Source organism: Lutjanus erythropterus, chromosome 10 (assembly GCF_056507025.1).
Source record: "Lutjanus erythropterus isolate fLutEry1 chromosome 10, fLutEry1.hap2, whole genome shotgun sequence".
Lineage (NCBI taxonomy): Eukaryota > Metazoa > Chordata > Actinopteri > Lutjaniformes > Lutjanidae > Lutjanus > Lutjanus erythropterus.
The window spans coordinates 41,988,982-42,016,380 of record NC_139326.1 but is presented as its reverse complement, the minus strand read 5'-3'; the positions used below and the strand labels follow the sequence as shown (position 1 = coordinate 42,016,380).

The following is a 27,399-nucleotide window of genomic DNA, read 5'->3' as shown; positions in this document are numbered from 1 at the left end:
AATATTACATTGTGTTGTTGTTGTTTTTTTTTTTTTAAAACCCATCCCTTTCTAGAAATATTGTGTGAGTGACCCAGTCCCCAGTGAGTGATTACATACTGTTCAGGGTTATGTTGAAGGGTGGATTTATACTAAATTGTGTTACTAATCTAATAAGTCACTGTGACTCTAAATTAGTTTTTTTACTTGTAGAGCAGAAGCTGGGCCATTAGGTTTCACTTTGGCTCTCTACAGTTTACACAGATATTTGCCAGTTTTAGACAGCAGTAGTCAAGAGGTCTTTGAAGGCACAGAGCTGTACTCCTTCCTGGCTGTAGAGAGCTAGCAGTGATGGGTCACTGAGAATATTCAGCTCATGCTGTCTGTCAGCTGACTGGGAAAAGTCATCTGGGCCCTCTCCACAGCCTCCTTCTTGAGGGTGACTCGGGTAACCTGGGTGGACCATGAGCTCTGCTGTGATCACAGGCTGATTAGAGCCTGATGCACTGCTGGAGATAGTGCCTGATGGCCCTGCAGCCAGGGCATGGCTGAGGGCTCGCTGCAGGTTAGGGACGGACATGTTCTGGCCCATGGTGGTCAGTCCCAGGTAGACGTCTGGCCACCTGTGGACATGGAACACATTTACACCCTGATAAGTTTTTGTCTGCCACAGACCGTGCAGGACTAATGCAAGGAATATATCCAGGCACTCACTATAGCAGCTGACTGACAAGCACTGATCTAGATAAACATTTTATAAAACACATACCAACACACTAATACTTTATACTTTATGCTGGAGCAGACTTATAGAGACCAGGGTGACAGATTTGTCAGCTGGTGGGTTGTTAATTACTTGAACCTTAAATTTAGTAAGATCAATGAAATACTGTAGGTATTGAAAAGGAAAGAGCAGCATTATCAATTCTCACCCCAGTTTTCGGTTCTCAACACCAGCAGGTTGAAATTCTGACAAATATCTGGGGGTTCACATTGATATGATATTGTTAATACTATGTTTAACTACAATTACTGCCTCTCAGCTGTATGCCTCCACTGGCCAATCAAGTTGCACTTTACCTGCATGTCTGTCAAGACTCATATGTGGCGATGACTTTGGAGGAGATTTTTGGTAAAATCAAAGTCAGCATGTTTCTCACTGGAAATTATTCCCTGGAATCCTACATGTCAATACAGTGATGTCATATTTTGAGATTTTTTTTTTTTTTTTTTTACAGAGGAGGACAGAGGACTGATAGTGGAACATTATGATGTCACAGTGAAGCTGACCTATGACCTTATGTCATCACCTCATCACATTATGTGAGATATTTGTGTGAAATTTTGTCAAAATTAGCATATGAATTCCTGAGTGATGGGAAAACTCATTTTTTGTGAAATTGTGAATCTGTGAAATTCAGTTTATTTTAGGGGTCTCTAACTGGCGGACCGTGGTCCAAGTCCGGACCCACACGCCATCCTATACGGACCCGGACCTATAACCAATAAATTATTAAGAGATTTTAAATTTTGACGGGATGCTTCTATTTTAACTGGTGCAACTTTTCTAGTCTTTCTGCTGCTGGTTTAGCTGATCAGGAAACACACAGACCAACTGCAGAGAAGCTGCGTGTGGAGGAGACTGTTGTTAATGATGGAGTTTATTACAACAGAAACTAACGTGATGGTTAATGACATCGACACCAACCAGATGCACTTATAAAATTAAACAACTGTATAAGGAGGCCTATACATAAAAAAGGAGAGTCTGTGTTTCCCTGTGAGAAACTTTCAGATCTTCTCACAGCAGAGTGAACAGGTGAGGGAGGAGAGGAGGGCAGACTGATCACTAATCAATCACTGATACTGTTGTCCTCTTGGACTGATTAAAAAATAAAAATGCCAAAATTGGTGACAAACCAAACCTGGGTGTCCACACAAATAAAGTCTTTGTGTAAAACACTGCAGAGTGTAACATCGTACTGTTTACAGACAGTCTGCTGTCATTAGTTTGACAGAGAGACAGAGAGGGTCGTGTCTAGAAGGGAACCCTAGACCCGCGAAAGATTGCGCGAGTTTGACTATTTTAGTAGAAATAACGAACACAAATCTCATGAGAATTGTGCAAATAAAGAGTTACCTTCTAGACACGCCTGAAAAAGGTGCGCAGCTCCAAAAATAGAAAATCATGTCATGGTGTCGATGTTTTTAATGTGGCAGGCCGCCATAAATAAAACACTATTCACTGATCCACAGAGAGTCACTGAAACACTGATCACTGACCTGCTGTGATGGAAAAAATACTCACTTACTGTATTTTTTCATTGTGGTATTAGTGTTTTTACTTAATTTACAATTTAAATATTTTGCATGTTATTGTTTCCTTTTTTGAAAAATCAACATTTTTATTGCTGTTTTTGTAACTTTAATGGTATTCTTATTGTTATTTTTTGATGACTAAATACAGACCTGCAAACTCATAAGAGGAGAAAAAGGTGGCATGTTAGTAAACCAGTCCCCTGTCCTCTGGGGGTCTGGGAGTGTCTGTCCTGCTCCAGAAGAAAAATGTTGTGATTTTAACATATGAACAAAACATTCTGGTGACTGTTTCAGTTAAAAGAGTTAGTTCCATCTTCTGTTTGTGGTTTCTGCAAACATTACTACCTTTACTTTTAGCAAAAGCAAAAGTAATGTAATAGGAAAAAATGCAGAACACGCAATATTTCTTATCTGATTACTCGATTAATCGGCAGAATAATCGATAGATTATGCTTTAATTTTACTGGTCCAGCCCACTTGAGATCAAATTGGTCTGTATGTGGCCCCTGAACTAAAATGAGTTTGACACCCCTGATATACACGTTGATACAACTACTACACTACTTCAGTATATATCACTCTCATAACACAAGTTAGACATTATGATGTTCCGGACCTTTGCTTTAGGAAATTTTCTCTAACTGGACCTCTTTGAATTTTAGTTGAATACTCCTGGTTTATCTGTTAGTCCAAGTGCACGTTTGTGCCAAATTTTAAGAAATTTCATCCATGTGTTCCTGAGATATTACATTCACAACAACAGGGCTGGATGCAATATCACAATGACCTTGACCTTTGACCTCCAAAAATGTAATCAGTTCATCATTGAGTCCAACTGGAATTTTGTGCTGAATTTAAAGAAAGTCCCTCAAGGCATTCCTGAGATATTGCGAGATATCACCAGAATGGGACGGACAGACGGATGTATGGACAACCTGAAAACATAATTCCTCATATCTTTCACCATGCAGAGGCTTAAAGAGGCTTGTGGGTTTTATCACCAGTGCCTTGTTGTACATTGTTGCATGGTAACAGTAGAACTATGGCTGAGTTGCACCAACAACGATTCATTTTAAACACAAATAATTCATGGTTTAATTTTTTTTTTTAAAGTGTGTTACACGAAACTTTTAAACTAGTTTCAAATAAAGAAAGATTAGTTTTAAGTCTCTGCTGAATCCTCAATTTAGCTCTTAATCTAAACCTGGATTCAATTTAATTCTGTTGCACCAAAACTTCAATTTAACATGTAATCCAGTATTAACTTTATACTTTTAAAATGGCTACCTTTTTGAGATGGAATGAGCCAAGAAAGTTAAAGGACAGACTCAACCGAGCTGAGATTTATGATGCAGCGTCTTTTCTTTCTTTCCACTCCAGCTGCTCCTTTCAAACAATTTGCCAGTTGTTGCTAGTCAGTCTCTTTTTTTCTCTCTCACTGGGCTGTTGTCTCCCTTTTATACTTACTAGGTCCTGAGAACACTCAAATTTATTTGTTATTCATTTTAATTTTAAGCAAGCATCTCTATATTGATAAAAATCTAATTTTAGCTTACATTACTAAATTTGAATTTTTTTTTTTTTTAATTGTACAACAGGGCACTGCTTAATTTTAAATCTGGATTTATTCATATTCAATCAAGTTTTGTTAAACTCTGATAAGAACTAATCTTACAATAAGTTAATGTTTGCTTGAATAATTCAGTCTCCATTTAATAAAGTGGTTGGTTAAAGATGCCCGATGCTCCACATGTTATATGGGATACTGGTCTTATTCTGGCATACCTTTTCATTATTGAATTTCATGTATTTTGCCTTTGTCACTTGTCTTGTTTTGTTATATCACTTGTTACTGTCCTTTTATGAAGTTATCACCTGAAGTCATATTGTGACTAAACAAAATGTAACTAGGCTGCTCCTGAGCTACACAGATGTTCTCTTGGAACATGTGTTCGTTTGTGTTTCAACTGATAACTTCATGCATCTATTTTTTTTAGCGTGAACACACCACATGCTCAAAACCTGCTTAAACTTGGTGTGAGGTATAGAAATGAGGCACAGCTATAGACATTATTTTATCATGTACATGTGGCACACAGATGTGCAGATGGATGAATATCTGAATCCCACTAAATCAGATCAGATTAAGTCACTCACATTCACCCTGCACAGTGTCAAAATATACAAGACATACTGCTACTACAGTAACATTTATCATTCTTTTTATTGACATCATTTTATTACTATGTTTATTCTCTTTCCATTTAATTCTTTATTGTGAAGCATGTTGTACACTGTTTCATTATGAGCTTTACTAATCAGCAGTGATATCTAAATTGTTATCATTATCATCAAATGTCAGCATGGCAATCAATCATTGAGTAATGCTTGTATTGAAACATACTGAATGTAGCTGCTTGAGCGGCAGGGGGGTGGGAAATATCGCCAATTGCCCATGGATGGACTGTCAACCCCCCAATTCTACCACACACATACAAACACTGACCAACAGACCTGATTCCATAGCGTGTGAAAACAGGGATGGAGTCCAGAGCATCCTTCTCCACCTGTGTGTAGAATCTTTGGAGGTGTGCAGGGAGCCATGGGCAGCTGTGTAAACCTGTCTCCACTGGAACACGAGTATATGGAATCCTGAGATCTGACAGGACCTGTGCAAACACCTCACGCACCTCTGCAAGAAACACAACCACCACATGAATACTCTGTCTCACCTCACTGGTTACTTTAGCCCTGAAGTTTTATTGGTTAATAGATATTATTTCATAAATTTGAAATTTAAATTTAAAACAATGCATCAACTGATGGAAAGTTCTTCATCATAAAGAGTTTGTCATAAAGAACAATTTAGAAACATTTGAAAAGAAACACTTAATCAAGGATAAAGTTGTGTTCTAATATGAGGAATAATAACATAATGTTTTGCATTCCTCTTGTATGGAAAATATCTTATATTGCAGAGATATAGTTTGTTTTTAGTAACATTATACACAAGTTTAAGACAAAGTTGCTTTTATGTTTAACTCAAAGCAAACGAGGGACATGCTGACTGATTCAAGAAAAAAATCCACCTCCTCAATCTCAGACTATCATAGCAGACAATACAGTTAAGACTGTTAGCACCTACAGATACTCCAGCATAATTATTGATGACAAACTGCAATGGCAAGATAATACAAACACCATCCATGCCAGAGCACAACAAACACTTTATTTTAGTGAGAAAACTAAACTCCTTTAATGTGGACCTTTAATGACCCTGGTTTATAGATCTTTATTGAATCAATTTGAACTTTTTACCCGATTTGCTGGATTGGGAATCTTAAAGTGAGGAGTGAGACAAAAATACAGAGTGATAAACGCCTGCTCTAAAATTTGGGTGTGTCCCAGCACAGGTTCTCCTCTCTGTGTAAGGAGATGCCTGTGGGGCATTTCCATTACCACTTTTAACACACTGAGTTGTGCCAAGTTGTGCCTGAGATGGACCCTCTCGGGACTGTGGCCAAAGCACCAGACCCGTCTCAAAGTAGGCTGCAGTTATGTCTCATCCACTGTGGCCAACCTGTGACGACATCCCCGGCGTGTTTACTGTTTCATGTTTGTCATGTTGAGTTACTGCTGATGAAAACTGAACATTTCCTGATATTGCTGCTTCATAATAAAAGTGTTTAAATAACAAAATTCTAATTTATTGTGAAGAATGTATAGGAAATGATGTGTTTAAGACACACTTTCAACCAAATAGACCTGTTGTAATGGAAATGCAAATCCCTGCCACGCTGGATTGACATGCTGCGTCAAACCAAGTCAAGACAAGCTAGCATACTTATATGGAAAAGGGGTAGTGGTCAGAGAGGCTACCTCCATTTTGGCTGACTCATGCTACCCTTGGCCCCTTTCCATACACAGAGCTGGCCTGGCTTGATTTGGTTTGACTTGGCACATCAGCCCAGCATGGCAGGGGTTTGCATTTCCATTTGCAACAGGACTACCTGCTTGAAGGTGTGTCTTTCAACTGAAGATGAGCTTGAGGAGGCTCGAGTTGAGTGGCTATAAAGTGGTGGATAAACCTCACCTATACGTCTCTGGGATGAACAGGGTTTCTTTAAGTTCTTCGTGATAAAAGTCCTGTATTGTTTTGTTATTCAAAGACTAAAACAGGAAACAGGAACAACACAAACAGGAAATCTTTTCATTTGGGGGTTTTATCAGCAGTAACTTACTAATGACTCCAAAACAGCTGAAAGTGAATATGACACAGTAAAATAAAGCAGATACCTGAAAGGGAAAACAGCGACACAGAAGATAAACTACATTTCAAATCATAAACATTTTGTTAGAAGGTACAAAAGTACTGAGAGCTGAACATAAAGAGACTTTAAGAAGCATCTTTCTCTCTGCTCTCCTGGATATGAGCTGAGCATAACAACACTCGCTAATCTGAGGGGGGACAAAAGGAGGCACGTCACTGCACTGCTTGGAAGCGGGTCGGGCTCACTTTGGCCTCACTCCAGAGTAGGTACATATCAGGTGAGGCTCAGCACAACATAAATGGTAATAGAAATGTAAACCAGTGTGTCATGGATTGACTCAGTGCAGCCAAAAGTACCAGTGGAAGGAGTACCACCTGTCCTCTGGACAGAGGTATAGACTTGGAAGCTCCAAGTACTGCCATTAACTGTGAATTATAGTCCATCTTTTTTGTTGTATTTTGTACAGTCTATGTTTACTGATTGCACTTTGTAAATGCAATGTTTGCTTTTGTTGCTTTCTTAGTGTTTATAGTGTCTTTGCTGCTGCCATATGTACACTATGTGTCTTGTTACTTATTGATAGCTGTTTTGATGTTGTTGTATGTACAGTACATTTCCCTGCCCTCCGGGTACAATAAATATTTAATGAATTGGATTGAACTGAAACTTATTCTGGCTGTCTTAATTAGTTGAGAAATGCAAGCTTGTTGAGTGGGCATCTGTGGATGAGCGTATAATAGCAACAGTATGCATTTAAAAAAAAAAAAAAAAGATTGACTTTGCATTACCTGGCAGTACATGGACGTGTTGATGTCCATCCATGTGGTGGGGGAAGTGCCCTGTGAGCTCTCTGAAGAGCCTGACCTGGGCTCTCAACTCCAGCTCCACCTGAGAGGAAAAACACACACCTGGAGGTTAGTGTAATGAAGAAAAGTTAATTTTTATGTACAGTAAAGCAAGTGACTTTTACAATTATTACTCTAATTTAGCTACAGATTAAACTACAATCAAATAAACAGGGATGACGTGCATCAGAGATGCATCCACCTACACAGTGCTAATTTCATCTGGCTCACAGCAGTCTGTTTGTCCACCTGATAATTGGGCAATAATCTAGTCTGTCTGAGACCTAATACAAAGCTGTGTGTATCAGGATGGAAAACTCATGGGTCGGTACACTTCCTGTGGTGCAGTGAAATTTTGCATTTTTATTTTGCAGTGCAGCAATAATTCTATACAGGGATGCACAATAAAGTGTTTTTTGTCTCTGCACCACATGTCTGAAACAGGCCTTAAATGTCAGTCCATCTTAAGTGAGCCCGAGCCAAAGTTGTTGTTTAAAGGGATAAAAATGAAAACTCAGTCATCATCTACTCATGCTCATGCTGAATGAAGGTTGGGTTTATTTTGTTAGTGTGCAAAACACTGCTGAAGTTTCAGAGGAAAACAGTGTCACAGAATCTCCCAAACAATGGACGAGAATGGTGACCAGTTTTCAAAACGAAAAACACTCCACAAACACCCCAATAAAAAAAAACAAACATAAAATGCCTCCATTCTGCTCATCTGGTGTAATCCTACCACACAGTCACACCACACACACCCAGTTCAGACTATATGCACGCGCAGGTGAAAATGGCTCCAAGTCTACAGAGAACACTTGGTACAAAAAAAGTTTAAAAAAATGGTACAAATGACATCTTTCAAGTCAGCTTGGCATGTTGGGACTTTAGGAGACTAGGATTACACCAGACAAGCAGTACGGGGGCATTTTATGTTTTATTTTATTTTACATTGCATTTTAAGGGATGGTGATTTTTCTAACTTAAAATCTTTAATATATTTTTCCTGAAAAGTGTTTCCTTTTGTTTCTCAGAAGACTGAGCAAGTTTGGTGAAAAGTTAACTCAGTTTACTGTTTTGTATTCATTCAAGGTTTCTGTTGGTTTCAGCAAATTAATTTTAAGACCTTTAAAGACCATTTTAAGACCGATTTCACATCCATACTGGAAAAAAAACGACAAGAACAGTTTGTATTAGCGGTTATTGGGTCACTGCTGGTTTCATTTGGTAGTTATTACAGAGCGTTTAATACAAATTTTGCCCCAAACAAATTGAAATTAATGCAGCTTTATAAAAGTAATCTTAACTTCATAATTCAATCAATTTCTAAGACTCGTCAAAATAAAAAAGACATTATGAGGCCTAAAAGGCCTGGATTTTAGACTTTTTAAGGAGAAGCAGAAACCCAAATCAGGATGAGTCAGGTGCAAGTCTACAGGCTCATTAACACATGCGTACAACATGACTATGGCTTTGGTGCAGTGTACCTGTTTCATGCTGAGCTGACCTTCCTCCAGTGCCTGACGGAAACCCATCTTCCCATGGAAGAAACCCCGCTGGTTTATCAGTGTGGAGACCTGGTGGAGGCTCTGACAGGCTGGAATGCCCTCTGACAGATTTGCATGGAGGCCGATGGGGATGCTGTGCCTGACAAGGAAATCATGTGATGTTGGCTATAAATGTCTGACAAGTGTGATTAGTGAAAAACCCTGGCACCTACCAAGAACCACTTCAAACAACATAGCCACATCATAATGTTTTATAGCAAGCACCTAGTAATATCTTAGAAATTACCCAGTATACCTTTTGTTTTTTTCACAGCCAGAATACTAGTATTTTTAGCATACCATTTTTTACTTTACATTGTAAATTTCCATTTCAGGATATGCTATTCTTCATCACATTTACATTGGAACCATTCCCACATCTATCAGTTAGATTTTCCTGTATAGTACTAATGTATGAAAAATGAAAAGACCAAAGATCCAGGGAAAAAAAAGACATTTGCCTAGAAATGACAATGTATGTATGTGAAAACCTAAATGTTGTTGATTGCTGTTTGGAGTTACAAACGGTACTTAATTATAGATAACTAAAGTGATAATAACTAAATTCCACTAGCAGGTCTACATCCCCACCAGTGGAACAAGTACAATGGATCATGCTGCAAAGCCCTCCCCCATCCATAATAAGGTCAATCAGACCACACTGACCTGCTCCTCTAGCTTGCCATCAATTTTGAGGAACATGCATCAACAATGACAACATACATCAGAAAATGTGTTCAATGTGGAGGTGAGGGCTCTATCCAGAGCAAAAAAAGCAGTCTTTTGGTCAGCAGACATGGAAGCACATAACACCACCAGAGCAAGACTGAAGCTGGCATGAAGGAAGCAGAGTATCAGCACAGACTGTAGAGCAGTGGTGCCCAACCCTGGTCCTCAGGGACCCCTGTCCTGCATGTTTTAGATGTTTCCCTGCTCCAACACACCTGATTCAAATGATCAGGCTGTTGTCAGGCTTCTGCAGAGGGCTGAGCTGATGAGCTGATCATCATCAGTCAGCTGTAAAGTCTGCCCCAGGAGCACCAGCCTCTGTCAGTATCCACAGAGGATGTGAGAAAAATCTGAGGGCGAATATGAGTAAAGCTGCAGGGCCTGATAACATCCCTGGCTGTTACTAAAAACAACAAAAAAAATATGCAGATATGCAATATGCACAACAGCGACAGAGGTGACATTGTACTGCGTCACACCACCAAACTTCCATAATGCCCAAGTGTACAAGAAGATTGGGTTTTATAAGAAAGAGGATAAACTCTGCTGCAAATCATCTATGCAAAACGTGTCTGACAGCAGAGTACAGATCCACGAGTCTGACCCACAGAGACGTCATGTCACTGTGAGAGCAGGTAACACAGAGCATTACTGTTCCTCCACACTAATCAAAACCACAGCACTCTTCATATGAAACAGAGCAGCACATCATCTTTCTGCAAAAATACTGATATTTTAAACAGTTTTAAAGTTTGTTCACAGATTCTCATTTAGGCTACATGATCTCATTTACACATGAGACTCATAATAAGATGTTAACACCACTGTAATGTCTCTTTCTCTCTGTTACGACCCCAAGTTGGGCTAGGGCAGTGTTTCCCAATCCTGGTCCTCAGGGCCCACTGTCCTGCATGTTTTAGATGTTTCTCTGCTCCAACACACCTGATTCAAATGTTAAGGTTGTTGTCAGGCTTCTGCAGAGGCTTGATGACGAGCTGATCATGTGAATCAGGTGTGTTGGAGCAGAGAAACATCTAAAACATGCAGGACAGTGGACCCTGAGGACCAGGATTGGGAAATACTGGGCTAGGGGATGAGGGGTGCAACATTAAATAAATTTACCCGGGAGATAAAGGAAGGAAGGAGAACTGAGACAAGGATGTAAACAAAAGTTCATTTATTAACAAATGTGTGTCAAATTTAGTTAACAAATTAAACTAACAAAAGGGTTAACTTAACCTACTAAATTAAACACACTCACACACAAAAGACAGCAAATGTCCATGCTAGCCACGGAGGCTAACAAGAACACAAACACAGAACATTAACTAGTGCCTTTGCTAGCTGGCGGGACTAGCAAAGGTGCCCAAACGAGTGCCCTTGCCAACCATGAGGTAAACAAGACACATGAAACACAAAGACAAGTGACTTCATTAGCTGAGCGCGCTAGCAAAGCACTTGTCGATCGCCACAAGTAGTTTAACCTGCTGCTGCAGGATTAGACTACAGACTAGCAGACTGTAGTCTGCCGAATGGCCCACTGGCCCTGATCGGCTGCACTCTCCAGGCTTTTAAGCACCAGGTCCTGATTGCAGAGCAGCTGCACCTGATGCCAATCACTGCAATCTGCAAGCGGGGGAGGGGCAGAATCTGGGCACAGGAGATCACAGCACCACACAGACACTGTGGCACGTAACACTCTCTGTCTCTAATGTTACTATATTTAGTAAAACTCAGGATGTCTTTTTGCAACTAATAGCACTCTACAAATGTAGTATTAGTTGAATGAAAATGTAAAGATTCACACATTGCATTATCTTGTATTGCATCATATCATATTGTATCGTAACAGAACTGAATTGCATCAAACCGAATCATTTGCCATTTAAAAATTTCATGTTATATCATATCATTAAACATTTATTGAGATATGAATCAAATCGGTCTCAGTCAGTGAGATACACACCCCAAGCCAACCAACTAGTAGATATTATTATGGACATACAGTATCACTGTTACAGGCGAGTGTTCTCACCTGCTTCAAGACAACCAAAATCATCCCTGTGCCTATAAAGTCTACAGTGTCTAATCTAAGTCACTACCACCCTGTGGCACCAAGCCCCATTCTGATGAAGTGCTTTGAGAAACTGGTTCTTCAGCACAAAAAACAGCATCCCAGCCATCGTGGACCCTCACCAGTTTGCATCCACAACCAACAGATCCACAGAGGATCCACTGCCCTGCACTCAGTCTTTAATCACTTTGAGAAAAACAACACCTATCTGGGAATCAACATCACAGGGAGCCTGCCATGGACATCTCACATATCCACCCTGGTGGAGAGCTCACTGCAACTCAACTTTAATAGAAGACCCTCCTGACTGCAAATGTTACATAATGGCAGGGGGTGTGCATGGCTCAGGATAGAAGGACTCTGCATAGATGATTACAATTTATCAATTTACAAAGTGAGCAAACAGAAGAAAAATGTAAATCAAATCAGAATTTGGTATGACCACCCTTTGCCTTCAAAACAGCATCGATTCTTCTAGGTACACTTGCACAAAGTCAGGGATTATGTAGGATCATAGTCATGTGTGTGATTAACCAGATTAAACAGGTGCTAATGATAATCAGTTTCATATGTAGGTTGAAACACAGTCATTAAGTGACACAGAAGCAGCTGTGTAGGAGGCTTAAAACTGGGTGAGGAACAGACAAACTCTGCTACCGAGGTGAGGTTGTGGAAGACAGTTTGATGTCACAGGTCAGACACCATGACAAGACTAAGCACAGCAACAAGACACAAGATAGTTCTACTGCATCAGCAGGATCTCTCCCAGATAAAGATTTCAAAGCAGACTGGGATTTCAAGATGTGCTGTTCAAGCTCTTTTGAAGAAGCACAAAGAAACGGACAATGTTAAGGACCGAAGACGCAGTGGTCGACCAAGGAAACTTAGTACAGCAGATGAAAGACATATTATGCTTACTTCACTTCAAATTGATAAAAATAAATGATTCATTCTATTTAACATTTTTGAAAGCATTCTTGCTTTACAGCATTTCTTCACACCTGCCCAAAACTTTTGCACAGTGCTGTATATATTTTTTCTTTTGTGAATACAAAAGGGGACAACAAAACTGGTATTGTTTGGTATTGCAACTTAAATATCCCCAAATTGATACTGAATTGAATCCAATCATGAATCAAATTGAATTGGGACCTTTTGAATCAAATCAGTTTGGGAAATCTGAATCGATACCCAGCCCTATCAAACAATATGACAAACTATTAATAATATAAAGTTTATTTCCTAAAAGCAGGGCTTTAAATTTGAAATCTTTTTTCACGGAATGTGATTAATGGATATTCAATATTGGTATTGGTCAGATACTGGCCAAAATCACTGGATCAAATATCAGGGGGAAAAAAAGACTATAATCCAACACAATCCATTAGTCTCAACTATCACATAAATGTTTAACCAAACTTTAATCAACATGCTGTAAAGATAGATGTGTCACAGTAACACAGATGTGTCACTTGAACAGCTGCTGAATGTGAGTGACCTGTCAGCGGCGCTGTCATGTCAGCTGGGTGGGGTTATTTTAGCCTCAAGGAAGAAAAAAAAGCAAAACAGTGGAGTACAATTTATTAAATTTCATTTTGAATGTCTGAAAGGTACTAACCAATCCAAAATGCTGCAAAAGTTGCATATGTGAGAAAGTTTAAATAAAAAGAAGCAGCATAATTGATAACAATCATGGGGTGGGCTGTGTATTTCTTCTTTCATGTCAGTAGAATATTTGTTTCACGTTGAACATGATGTTTTTTTTAGATGGGGTGGAAAAATACATCCATACAAATGTATTATTAATAGCTTAAGTTATCTAAGAGAGGGAAACAGAAGGTACTGGATTGGTATCGTATTGGATATGAATAAGTGGTACTGAGCCATCCTTGCTTTTCACATGTTTTGCAAATTTGCCCAATTCTTTGAGTATGTGCACCAGTCTGGACCCCAATTAATTTTTTTCTAGACCCACCATTGTTAGGGAAAGTTTTTCTATGGCTGATCATGTAAGTCAGTTGTTTACCACCGGGGCACAAAGACACAAGTAAACAAACTTTTGCTCCTTTGATTTAGACTGCAAACAAAATGTCTCATTTACTGTCTTAGATAGATAAAGTATTAAATGTTTTCAAATTTAAGTGGAGCTCAGCTGGAGGAGTCTCATTGTGACATCATGCTGTAGATGTTTGGCCACTTATGTGACACCACCAAACAGCCAATGGATACAGGGCCAAGTACATCACTATTAGTTGTTAAAGCAGATCTGTGTCTAAGGATTTGACATATACATTACAAGAGTATTTACTCAACACCTACACTACCTTTTAGCCAGATCTGCTGCCTGTTTGGCAGCAGATGCATTAACCAGCAGTGACACATTGGAAATGCCTCCAGCCAGGAAGCAGTCTACAATTCCCTGGTTCCTCCTGGGACAGTAACCAAAATCATCTCCCGTCACCACCAGCATCATTCTGGGCTGTGGCATTATTGCTGGTCTCTGTGGAGGACAGACAGAAAACAGGTTAACACTCATCCTAAGGTTGGCAATGGCTCAACAGGTGGGTTATCTATTTATCAAATTAATTAATAAATAATTGGATCCCCAACTCCTCCTGTTCACAGCTCAAAGTGTTCCTGAGCAAGACACTGAACCTAAATTTCTCCTAGTGGTTAGGTCAGTGCCATGGTAGTTTGCTGCTATCAGTGTGTGAGTGCATGTGTGAATAGGTGAATGAGAGGATACTTTAAATAAATAAATTATAAAACATACATCTCTATTTACCATTCTATTCATTACTACAGTAAAGAGAACCTAGCCATCCAACAATCAATATTTTAGCCAGAGTAGCCATTAGTCAATACCTTATTCTCTCTTTTTTTAAAATTAGCCAAATATCTGTTTATATAAAGCAGCTGACTCAACTCTCATATTATTTCTTGCTTGCATATGTGTACTGCACATCCAGACTTTTATTTCACTCCACACTGCCAACTGGATTATTACAAGGATGATAAAAATAACTATGAAAGAAATATGTCACACTTATGTCATGATACAATATGTCAGTCTACTGACTTCTCAAAACACTTTAACAACTACATGTCACATTCACCGAGACTTAATGTCAAGGACACTTCAACATGCAGACTAGAGGAGGTGAGGATCAAACCACTCATCTTCTGATTAGTAAAAGACCTACTCTAATGCCAGACACAGCTCATGTTTTATAAACTGGGTTGAATTAGCTGTTTTGTGATACACATTTCAGTTTAACCTGACTGATGCAGCAAACTGCACTGATGCACAATTCACTCATCAGGAAAATTTCCATGACTACTCAAAGTACTTAGCTAAAGGACCTTGTCTGGGTCTCAGTTCAGGGTCTAGTCAATACCTTAAATTTACCAGTCTAGTCCAGGTTCCTTGGTTTGGCTCAGGTGGTTTCTAAGTCATGACTTGTTTTATGATTTGTTAGTTATTCACCCATTCAATGAATATAGTTTTGTATGTAGATGTTGTTTTTGTGAGTAGCATAAATGGGGGTACAACTAACACCTGGTTATACAAAACAGTGTTGCTGTAAAATGATAAATAAATGAACCTTGTACCTTGTATATAATTATACTGAGTGACAGTGTGATAGAGTTGACTGTGATCGATCAATTGTCCTTGTGATTGATAGTAGGGAAGTAACTAGGGGTGGGGGAATTGTCCGATTCTTAGATGCATCGCGATTCAGATGTGGACGAATCTGAATCGATTCACAAACGTCCAAATTTCGATTATTTAAATCTGTTAATTAAAGTAATACAGAAAGTTCTAAATAATGCGGAACTAAGAAGCGTGATACGCGTCATCTCCGGGACACTTTGGGATGCGCACCTGGAGCGCACACGCCGACACGCACACAGAGGAAAACAAATATGGTTGACCGCCAGCCACCTTGCCGTGAGATCCAAACAGCTCCTTCTAATTTAAAAGCAGACGTGTGGAAACACTTCGGCTTCTACAACGTCGACAGCGGGAACGAACTGGACAAGAGCCACGTTATATGTAAGCTGTGTTGTGCTAAAATAAAATACTTTGGCAACACAACAAACATGAGAAGCCATGTAACTCGATTAGTTCAATAAAATATAATGGAAATGAATTCAACTCTTGTTTCTTATTACAAACGCACTGTTTTTAAAATTTGCAAGTGATGAAGGCTTATTCATTGAGACAAAAAGAAATGTGTGTGGTGAAAAAGGGCATCAATATACATAAATTAAAGATGCATCAATAATCGTTTTATAATCGAATTGTAGCCCCTGAATCGTAATTGTAATCGAATTGGCAGGTGCCCAAAGATTCCCACCCCTAGAAGTAACTAAAATATGCTTGCATGTATTTGAGAGGCTGATATTGTACTGTATGTCTCTGGCAGTGGGCTTTGTGTTATTTTGTGTATCTTTTTTATTTGTATGCCCACAGGACCTGGCCGAGCTGGCCACCAGGCACTCGCCTGTGAGCCCCAACCCCAGGCCTGGCTCCAGGTTGGGGCCCCGGTAACGCCAATCCGGGCGACGTAGACATCCCTGATCTTGAACCATTTATTGGGGACACTGGAACCCTCTGTCAGAGGGGTCTTCAACTCTCACCTCCGGGAGAGCTTTGACCAGATCCTGGGGGAGGCCGGGGACATTGAGTCTGAATGTACCATGTTCTTTGCCTCCCTTGCTGACACGGCCATTTGGAGCTGTGGCCATAAGGCAGTGGCAATCCCCGGTGGTGGACACCGGAGGTAAGGGATGCCGTCAGGCTGAAGAAGGAGTCTTATCGAGCTTGGTTGGCTCGTGGGACTCCTGAGGCAACCAACAGGTACCAGCAGGCCAAGCAAGCTGTGGCCCGGGCGGTTGCAGAAGCAAAAACACGGGTATGGGAAAAGTTTGGGGAGGCCATGGAGGAGGACTACCGGTCAGCCTCGAAGAGATTCTGGCAAACCGTCCGGCGCCTCAAAAGGGGGAAGTAGTACCCTGCCAACACTGTTTACAGTGGTGGTGGGGAGCTGTTGACTTCGACTGGGGATATTGTTGGACGGTGGAAGGAATACTTTGAGGAGCTCCTCAATCCCACTGACATGCCTTCCGTAGAGAAAGCAGAGGCTGGGGACCCAGAGGTTGACTCATTCATCACCCATGCTGAAGTCACTGAGGTAGTTCGGAAGCTCCTCAGTGGCAAGGCACTGGGGGTGGATGAGATCTGCCCTGAGTACCTCAAGTCTCTGGATGTTGTAGGGCTGTCTTGGTTGACACACCTCTGCAACATTGCGTGGCAGTTGGGGACAGTGCCTCTGGACTGGCAGACCAGGATGGTGGTCCCTCTATTCAAGAAGGGAGACTGGAGGGTGTGCTCCAATTATAGGGGGATCACACTCCTCAGCCTCCCGGGAAAGTCTATTCCAGGTTCTGGAGATGAGAATTCAGCTGATAGTCGAACCTCGGAATCCAGGAGGAACAATGCAGTTTTCGTCCTGGTCGTGGAACACTGGACCAACTCTATACCCTCCGCAGGGTGCTTGAGGGTTCATGGGAGTTTGCCCAACCAGTCCACACAGGTTCTGTTCATTATTTTTATGGACAGAATTTCTAGGCGCAGCCAGGGGCCGGGAGTCCGGTTTGGGGGCCACAGGATCTCATCTCTGCTTTTTGCGGATGATGTTGTCCTGTTGGATCCTTTGAACCAGGACCTTCAGCATGTACTGGGGCAGTTCGCAGCCAAGTGCGAAGCCATGGTTCTCGACCGGAAAAAGGTGGCTTGCTCCCTCCGTGTCGGAGAAGAGTCCCTGCCTCAAGTGGAGGAGTTCAAGTATCTTGGGGTCTTGTTTACAAGTGAGGGGAAGATGGAGCATGAGATTGACAGATGGATTGGTGCAGCGGCAGCAGTATTGCGGTTGTTGCACCGGTCTGTCGTGGGAAAGAGGGAGCTGAGCCGAGAGGCGAGGCTCTCGATTTTCCCGTCAATCTACGTTTCTACCCTCACCTATGGTCATGAACTTTGGGTCATGACCAAAAGAACAAGATCTTGGATACAAGCGGCTGAAATGAGTTTCCTCCACAGGGTGGCGAGGCGCTCCCTTAGAGGTAGGGTGAGGAGCTCTGTCACCCGGGAGGAGCTCGGAGTAGAGCCGTTGCTCCTCTAACGTTAGCAGTGCTAGCAGCAGCATCTCCACTTGCAGGTTTATGTCTGTGTATGTGCTTAATGTGGTCACGTTTCTCCAGTCAAGTGAAAATATATCAGCTTATTCTGTCACAGTCTACATTCATCTGTCTGACTTTGCTGATGTAAACATCTGGTGTTGCCATGGCAATTGGTTCATATGTGCTGGGCGAGAGGGGCTGCCGTCTGACAGAGCCACAGCCCCGACTAGTGGCGTGCGGCAACAGATAACTGGCATCATGCATGAATGAAATATTGACAAATATTTCATTTTGAAATATTTTAAACGACTAGTATTTCTGGTGCCGACTAGCGTGGGTGGGGACATTTAATTGTATAGTTGTCCATGTGATGGTAACCATACTTTGAAGGGGTCATACTTTTACCCGTGTCTGGACATGACAAAAAAACAATCCTTATGACAGTAAAATGGGCTATTTAAAGACAATCAACTGCAGTAATTCTGTTCTCATTAGAAGAAAATGTGGGTAAGAACACTGATGCATGAAAAAAAAAATACCGTCAAATACTGTGAAACCGATATGATTTTTAAAAAAAAAATGTGATATGAAAATGTTGTCATACCGCCCAGCCCTAGTCCAGAGAGGTAAGTCTGGGCATCCGTGCTCAGACTGCTGCCCCCGTGACCCGGCCCCGGATAAGCGGAAGACAATAGATGGATGGCTTTACTACTGGTTTAGCATGGAGGATGACATACACAAGTGAGGAATAAGTAGAATTGTGAGTCTGCATAAACAGTCAAGGTTCAATAGTGGAGCACAGAGGAGTGGAATGTGTATTTCTGCTGTTTCTGGATGTAACACTGAACTTATGCTCTGAAGCTGTCCTCTGTAGTTACTTATGTTGAGAGTGTATGCTCAAAGGCCTACTATTAGTTTTTAATACATTGATTAATTTGATCTAAATTTGTCAGAATTTTGAAATTATGTTTGTCTGTTAACAGTGTCCATAGTGCCAGTAAGAGATCTAATACTGAGGAAAAGAAAGAACATAATCCAGTAGAGGTAACAAAGGTATACAGTGTCAGCTTACACCCACATCAGTGGTGACATGCACTGATTTCCTGTTCCAATCTGAACTGCTTGTCAGTAGTACTTTCTGAAAATAGATTGTTTTATCATACATGAGATTAGGGCTAGGCGATTTCTACCCAACTGGCGTATGACGATGTCCACAGTGAAACATCATGATGGAAGATGATATAGCTGTTGTTGGTACTGAAAATCTTTACTTAGGTACAAGTACTGTTACATTGCTAAAATATTACTCAGTTACAAGTAAATGCTTAAGTAAAAGTACAAAGTATTCATTGCAAAAACTACTCAGAGTATTTGTTACTTTTAACTGCTGACATCACCATCACCTCCTCAAACTACGGCTGCAAATTTCTGTGTTTTTTGCCCCATTTAAAAATTTTTTTGGTCACTTTTTTCTAATTTTAAGTTTAATTTTCCTTAGTCAACAATGGTTCTGCCAGACAACACAATGCCAAATGAGGTGCAATTACTGTCATGTCTATTGATTAAATATCTATGAATACATTGTTAATCAGTTAATTTCTTACAAGCAATTAATGGAGTAATGATTAATCATTAGCATCCTTACTCCAAATGTGTGCACCTGTAGTGTTTTGTGTTGTTTTTCTTTGTATGTCTTTGTTTTCATCAGTCTTCGATATTATTTCAACTCATACTCAGTACTCAACTATGATTGTAAAAGTAACTGAGTGCATTACATCTTGTAATGCATACTTAAGTACAAGTAAAAGTACAGACATGAAAATTTACTCATAAAAATACAAGTGCCCAAAAAAACTACTTAATTACAGTACTCTGAGTATTTGTAATTAGTTACATTTACTCTTGTTGGAAACACACTGGCAGTTGCCCATAGAAAGAAAACACCTCTGCTACCAAAACAGGCAAGTATCTTGGGTTTGCTTAACTGAGAGGTTTAATAGGAAAATAACACGGACATGTAGATCAGTGGTCAGTGACCGAATGATACCTTCAACCCTACATGAGAATTTTTTTTCATGATAGAAAAAAATATTGTGGTCACTGCAATATTATGATTTGTTGACAGAATGATGTCACACTGTAACACACAGCAACAAGCAGGGCTGGAAATGAAAGTAACATTGCTATTAGCTCCAAAGTGTAGAAGTGGTTTGATTACATAAGGTTGAAGGTACAATAAACCACAGTAATACGTATGAAGTGCAACAGCAAAAGGGGCAATACAACAAACAATTCCACCACCTCAAGAAGCAGAAGCACCTAGTTGAGTATGACAGATGAAAATCCTGCAAGGAGATCTCGACAGCTACTGTGAATTCCAAACCAAAAATATTTTTCTGTATTTTACAATATTGTCAAGAATATTGTTTGTTATCATCGCAGGATACCCTGTGATACTGTTATATTTTTATGTTATTTTTGGGCCATACTGATTGCGCTATTGATGTTTATAATGCAACAAAGCTTTGTTTAAGATCTGGGTAGGTTTAGAAACAGAAACCACCTGGTTATGCTAAGGAAAAGATCATGCTTTGGGTTAAAATTATCACTCGCACTTTATTTTACAACTAAACTAAAATACATTTCTGAAAAAAAAATTAATAAATAAGAGACAATGTAGTAACATAATCTTGATCCATATTTGATTAGCACTACCTAGTTTAACAGTTTGATGAGACAGTGTGAGTTCAGACCAGACTTTTCCCCTAACTTTATTGAAAAAACAAAGCATGCATTTGTTTTGGTCTGAGATGCTGGTGCTCTACAGCAACCTCTAGGGTAAATATACCTGTCGTATATAGCACCTTTAAGTAAAATACGATAAATATATAAAGAAAATGTGCAAGAAAATGGCACAAACCTAGTAAATATGTGTATGTGCACGTGTTTTCTATATGGAGGAGTGTGCTTGCCACATTAGGGCTTAGTTTAAAAAAATTGATTAATCGATCTGAATCGATTTTCCTGTGCATGGCCTGATATCAATTCATAAAATCCCCAAATCGATAATTTAATATGTCTTTTCTACTGTGTGTAGTATGACCTGCAGTTTAAACCAGAGTAGTCATGTGACCAGCCTCGCGAGATATCTTGTATCGCGAGATCTCGTCGCCAAGTGAGGAGTGTTGTTCAGCGAGAGTCGCCCTGATCTGTGATAGGTGGACTTCCAGAGCAACGGATTCGCACCTGACCATTACTGGTCACTACATCGACAATGACTGGAAACTCGTGTCTCATGTCCTACAGACTAGGGCAATTGAAACTAGCCACACGGCTGCGTGCTGTGGACATGATGGACCTGTTGCATGTCGGCTGTTTCACACACCTACTCAATTTAGTACAGAGGTACCTCTGTGTACCCGGGGCCAGTGTCCCATCCGAGAGAGTGTTCTCAACCGCTGGCGATATTGTTACAGCAAAAAGGAGCTGCCTAACTCCAACATGTAGATCAGCTCCTTTTCTTTCAGAAAAATCTTACAGTCAACAACTTACAACTTACAACAAGTGAGAAAACACACTCATGAAGGGACTTTCATTTCATGGACAGTTTGTGTTTAATGCCTAGAGGTTTACAAGACTTTTTCATTAACATGTTCCAAAAACATGATTTATTACACTATTGTCATAAGCACTTCAGAGCCCTTGTCAAATATTTTTGTGTGATGTTGCTTTCTTGTCATTTTTTTGAATGCAGTGACAGTCTGACAAAAATCAGACACAGAATCAGAGTTCAGGATGAAAATGCCTGAAAAGCAATATAAAATTTCACTAAACATTTTGTTAGACAGAGGGCTTTTTCAGTATCTTGTTGTATACTTGAAGTTTACTGTTCACAAGAATTTACAAGTCTTTTCCAACATGTACCAAAAACCTGACTTATTGCACTATAAGACAATTCAGAGCCTTTTTACTTTCTGGTTGTTTACTTTTATTTATTAATTATTTATTAATTTATATGGTTGTTTGTCTCTTTTGGTTTCTCCTCTGAAACAGTTGTTAGGTTTGTATTGCAACCACTGTAGTATATTGCACAAAAGGTTTATGAGACAGTCACAGGCAGCAAAGTGAATGTCCTCAGTTTACAAAGGTTTTGTAGCCACTTTATTTACACTGCCTGCCCTGTGACTTGATTTGATTTAAATTATTACATTTGAGTGTTTTGGTCAGGTCATGTTTAATACAATGTACATGATTAATGTAACTGCTTTGTATTGTATTAATGTAAACAATATTTTTAATAATGTGTCAAGTTATAGGGTTCTTCTACTATTTACAGTATTAGTTCTCTGAGAATCTCTTCCATATTCAAGTAAAACTAGTATTGTGACTGAAATATCCCTAACCAAATAGAAATCAAATCGAATCGAATCAAATTGGGCCCTTGTGAATTGAATCGAATTGATTTGGGAAATCTGAATCAATACCCAGCTCTATGTCACATTGAGTGATGTTATTATCCATGTTTGAGTCACCCAATGTTCCAGATAGGTATGTTTTGTTAATTTAATAATTTACTCTGATTGAGGGTGGAAAGAGGTGCTGGTCTAAGGTTGTTTGATCAATAACTCTCGGCATCAGCTGACAGAAGGGACTCTTTTGGACTTGTAGTGCCTGAGATCTCACTGTGTCTTGGGGGCTGGATTTAAGATGTAACCAAAATTTGTGCCACCCAGTGTAGCCCCGATGCTTGAGTAGACCCACTACTATTGCTATTATTATCAATATCACAATTATTGTTAGTGTTATCACCACTACTGCTACCATTACTATTACTTTGAATCTTAAACTTAAAAACTTGATTGTGCTACTTAATGTTCTCTTTCCCCCTGCCCCCCCCCCTCCCTCTCTGGTTGTGCCAGATGGCCCCCACCCTAATTACAAAGCCTGGATCTGCTTGAGGTTTTGGCCTGTTAAAATGATTTTTTTCCTCACCACAGTCACCTCACCACTTGCTCTTGGTGGGAATAATTCATTCAATTTAAAAAGAGTATGGTCTCAATCCGTTGCATTTGAAAAGTGCCCTGAGATAACTTTGGCTAGATTTGGTGCTATGCAAATAAATAAAATTGAAACTGAACTGAATTTTAATTCACCTTGAATGCCTCTGCACTGTTGGACAATGGAGCAGCTAAAGAAACATGGGAAGACTCCACACAGAAAGAACAGATTTAGACCCAAAATCTGACACAATACCATCCAGTTTTAAGAAATAATACACCCAATTTTGACAGTTTGAATTTTGAGGTTCCTTTTTTTTTAATACAGATTTATGTTTTGTTAGGGTGTTGCCAGACAGGTATTTCTCCTGGCATTTAAAACCAGTCAGTCAGGTTTTATAGTAGTTTAGTTGGTAGTTTCTTCTTTCCCAAGTAATATGAAACCTCACAAAGGATGCAAATATATCAGCATATGGATGGGTATTGCTACTCAATACCTTTAAGGTACCAACCAAAATACTCTAGTACGAAGTAGTACTGAAACTTCTCCAGTCAAACAATAGCAGCAGTTGACCCTTATGTATGCAGATCTAGAAAAAAAAACCAAAGTGATTTGTTTGTTGATGATTTGTTGTGTTTTTTTCTTGCAGCCAATCACCACAAGAGCTCTTCGATTTAATGTGATGAGTGACTGGCCCACTACTGGCTCCAACATATACAGTGTGTGGTGAAGTCGAGAGCAGTGGAGTGTTTAAGGTCAGCGTGCCGAGATGCCACCAAAATGTGACTATACTACACACAGGCAGTACCTGATAAAAATAAATGTGCAAAGTGATGATTATTTTAGGAATGCTTCCATTCACATGATGGGGAGTAAATAAAGTAGAAACAAAAAAGGTATCAAGTCAAGTACTCTATTGGTATCTGTATCACTTTAAAGGCACTAGTATTGGTACTACTATTGTACCTAATATAGTAATACTCAGCTTTACTCTGCCAGGGGTTTAATAGTAGATAAACCCTACTGAACTCAGTTCATACACCTTCTTGAAATGAGGCTGAGGATACTCATCTATTTTCAGATCAATTGTATCAACAACAAACTCAACAAGATCAGCACCTCAAAATTTCAGTGAAAAATCTGAATAAATATATTTTAAAAAATTTCAAATAACACCCCAATATCCACAACAAAACCCCCAACTCCCAAGGTGCAACATTGTACATCCTAGTCTGGATGAGTAGTGTGAACCTGACAAAATGTTTGACCAGAGATATACAACACGTTTTTTAACAATATAGAAGGGCCAGACCGACATTGGATTGGGGCAAATGCCAATACTGATTTTAGGAAGTTAAAAAATTTATATTGACAATATTATTTACACAGACTATAATATATATACCAGGGGTGGAAGTATCAAATTACAAATACTCAAGTTAATGTAATTAAGTAGCTTTTTGAGTACTCAGACTTTTATGAGTAGATTTTCAAGTCTGTGCTTTTACTCATACTTAAGTATGCATTACAAGATGTAATCTACTTAGTTACTTTTAAAATCAGAATTGAGTGCTGAGTACAATTTGAATGATATCAAAATCTTGTGGTCTGCATCTTTGCAGCCAATAAGGGTATCTAATTGCAAACAGACCAATGAAAGCGATGTATGGACAAAAAACAAAAAAACAAAAAAACACTTCAGCAGCAGCACTGGGGCATGGATGCTAATGATTAATCGCTAATCACTGTTAAGAATTTAACCAATTAAAAAGGTATACATAGATATTAGTCAATAGTCTAGAGATGGCAGTAATTACACTTTATTTGAGTTTTATCTGGTGGAGCCATTTGTTGAATAAGTAAACTTAAACTTCAAATAAAAATGACAAGAAAAAACTGAAAATAAGAAAAAAAAAAAAACAGAAATATGTGTTTTGTATCTTAAAAATTTCCAATGATGAATTGGCTATTAGCACTTTCAACTACTGATTATGGAAAATGCATAAATTGTGAACCCTTGCTGGAGAGGTCACTGTGACCACAGAGCAGAACAGAGGAGTTTAGAGTAACTTAAAGTGAAGATTTGAAGAAACAGAAACCACTTAAAAAGTAACTAATACTCTAAGTAGCTTTTAGTACTTTTACTTAAGTATTTTTCTAACACCAGTACTTTTACTTGTAATTAAGTAATATTTTCTTACCACCACTGATATATACATAAACTAGGATCACCCTAGGATTACTGGGATAGATCACCCAAAAATGAAAATTCACTCATTATCTACTCACCCACATGCCGATTGATGGTAAAGTTTAGTTTTTTAGTCCACAAAACACTGCTGGAGTTTCACAGGAAAACGGCATTGTAGAATCTCCTAAACAATGGAAGTGAATGGTGACCGGTTTTCAAATGTAAAAAAACAACAGACCAAAATCATGAAATGCCTCCATACTGCTCATCTGGTGTAATCCAAGTCTCCTGAAGCCCCAACGTGCCAAGCTGACCATGTTTTTAGCCTGAATGTGGAGCCACATTCACATGCTGTGCACACTGTCTGAACTGGGTGTGTGTGGTGTGACAGTGTGCAAATGGCATGTCGTGACTTCAGGAGACTTGGATTACACCAGACAAGCAGTATGGAGGCATTTTATGTTTATTTTTTCCAGTCATTTTTTGTTTCCAGTCATTTTTTGTTTGTTCATTTTTTGTGGTCACCATTAACTTCCATTACTTAAGAGATTCTGCAACACTGTGAAACTCCAGCAGCACAAAATAAAACTGACCCTCAGTTGGCATGAAATCAAGTACATATTGACTGAATTTTCATTTTTGGGTGAACTATCCCTTTAAAGTCTGCTTTTTTTTTTTTTTTTTCTCTTTCAGATTGATTGCAACAGCTGCACTCTGTGGTAGCCTACCACACACTGTGTTGGCCAACCCTCCACGGAGGGATTTCTGCAATGAAATGAAATGTATTAAATAAAATTCTATATTACTAATCATTACTGGTGTCTTTCCTTCTACTACAGTAGTAGGAAGATACTACGGCCATTATATAACGTTCAGGAGTGACTGTGGTGATGACACGTTGTCCAATGTTTCCATTCAGCCGATAACTTGGTTCTGTTGTGTTTATTTGTCCAGACAATGAATGCTGTTTTCATAATAAAGACTTATACTTGCATTTCATTTGTCGAAACAAAATTAATGTACCTACAAACTGGTTCTATGGTAACGTTAATGTTTCGAAAGACACCGTCAAATGAATCACACAGAGTAATAAAGCTTATTTCCTGGTTACGACACATCTGCCCTTAACTACAGTTAATCCGGTACATGTCGTCTCTGCTGTAAGAGCACAGACAGGTTCGCCCTTCTGGCTCATACTACAACAACACTATGCCATCTTAGTCAAATCAAACTCAGTCTTACCCATTGTATCACTCACGCCTGTCCATATATGTCCACTGCCACACACACACTCAGATACGGTGGAAATCAACTCCACTTCCGATTATACCGCACCGGGCAGGCTGGAGTTGACTTTAACACGACGCCCTCTGCTGGAGAAAACACGGCGTCTCCTGACGCTGAATGCACCCAGCGGGCAGAAAAACTTCAAAATAAGAGGACCGCAGTTTTTTCATAAAAAAAAAAAAAAAAAGTTATCAAAATATGATGTAGGCGAATCTTCCGTTAAATGTATGTATGTTTTTAAATACTGTACATTTTATAACGCTTTTAGATATCTTATTACGAACATCGTAGTTATCATTCTCTTTTTTTCAGAAATGTGAAGTGAAGATCCGTTCGAAAAGTTTGTTTTATTCCAGGATACCGTGGGAAGAAACGTTAACCACCACGTGTAGAACTGTTCACGGAACATTAACCATCCTATTTACCAGTCAGTCTCCAGAAAAACATGCTTAAACGTCAAAATGTCACAAGCTTCATGACCTCATCATACATTGTCTATCTCACCATGATCACATTTACCAACAGCGTTTTTTTAAATGTGAACATACCTTCAACCGTCAGCAGCCCTAGTGAACGCACAGCTCAGCACTGACTGCGTGTGACATGTATGCAAGTGTACAGGTGGCTCTGTTCCCTCAGGTGTTCCACGTCATGGGCGCTTAGAGTATTGTTTACACTGGATCCAGGACGTGCATGGCCATGTTTCAGAAAGCAGGTTTAGTGAAAACTTGTTGTTGTATCTGAGATGAGGGGAACTGTGTTTTTTCCATTTCAGAAAGACAGATAATTTAAACTCTAGTTACCGTGGTAACTGACTCTCGGTACGTCCCAAGTCTCTTGTTTCGGCTCGGAGGAGCTAGGATCGAGAAGCGAAGGGGCGACCTCGTAGGAGCGAGTATACACGTGAGCAGCCTTCACGGAAGTCTTTTGACTGGCTGACACACTCCCTTATTTACTGATTGGATGCTGCATCTCATTG

General features: G+C 39.6%; 1 protein-coding gene across 4 annotated transcripts; it reads right to left on the bottom strand.

The window, feature by feature from the left end:
- Nucleotides 1-46: 46 nt before the first annotated feature.
- Nucleotides 47-27,193, bottom strand: ydjc (YdjC chitooligosaccharide deacetylase homolog). Of its 4 annotated transcripts, XM_084729370.1 has the most exons (7): nt 25,396-25,413; nt 25,232-25,317; nt 14,086-14,261; nt 8,899-9,058; nt 7,358-7,457; nt 4,813-4,990; nt 47-602 (listed from the first exon to the last, which is right to left on the bottom strand). In XM_084729370.1, exons 2-7 carry the CDS (start codon nt 25,235-25,237, stop codon nt 257-259), a joined length of 966 nt encoding a protein of 321 aa, XP_084585496.1. In that variant the 5' UTR covers nt 25,238-25,317; nt 25,396-25,413; the 3' UTR covers nt 47-256. The 4 variants fall into 4 exon arrangements, with proteins under 4 accessions (XP_084585496.1, XP_084585499.1, XP_084585497.1 ...); XM_084729373.1 differs by lacking the exons at nt 25,232-25,317; nt 25,396-25,413 and adding an exon at nt 26,969-27,193; XM_084729371.1 differs by lacking the exons at nt 25,232-25,317; nt 25,396-25,413 and adding an exon at nt 26,376-26,498.
- Between the last annotated feature and the right edge of the window lie 206 nt (nt 27,194-27,399).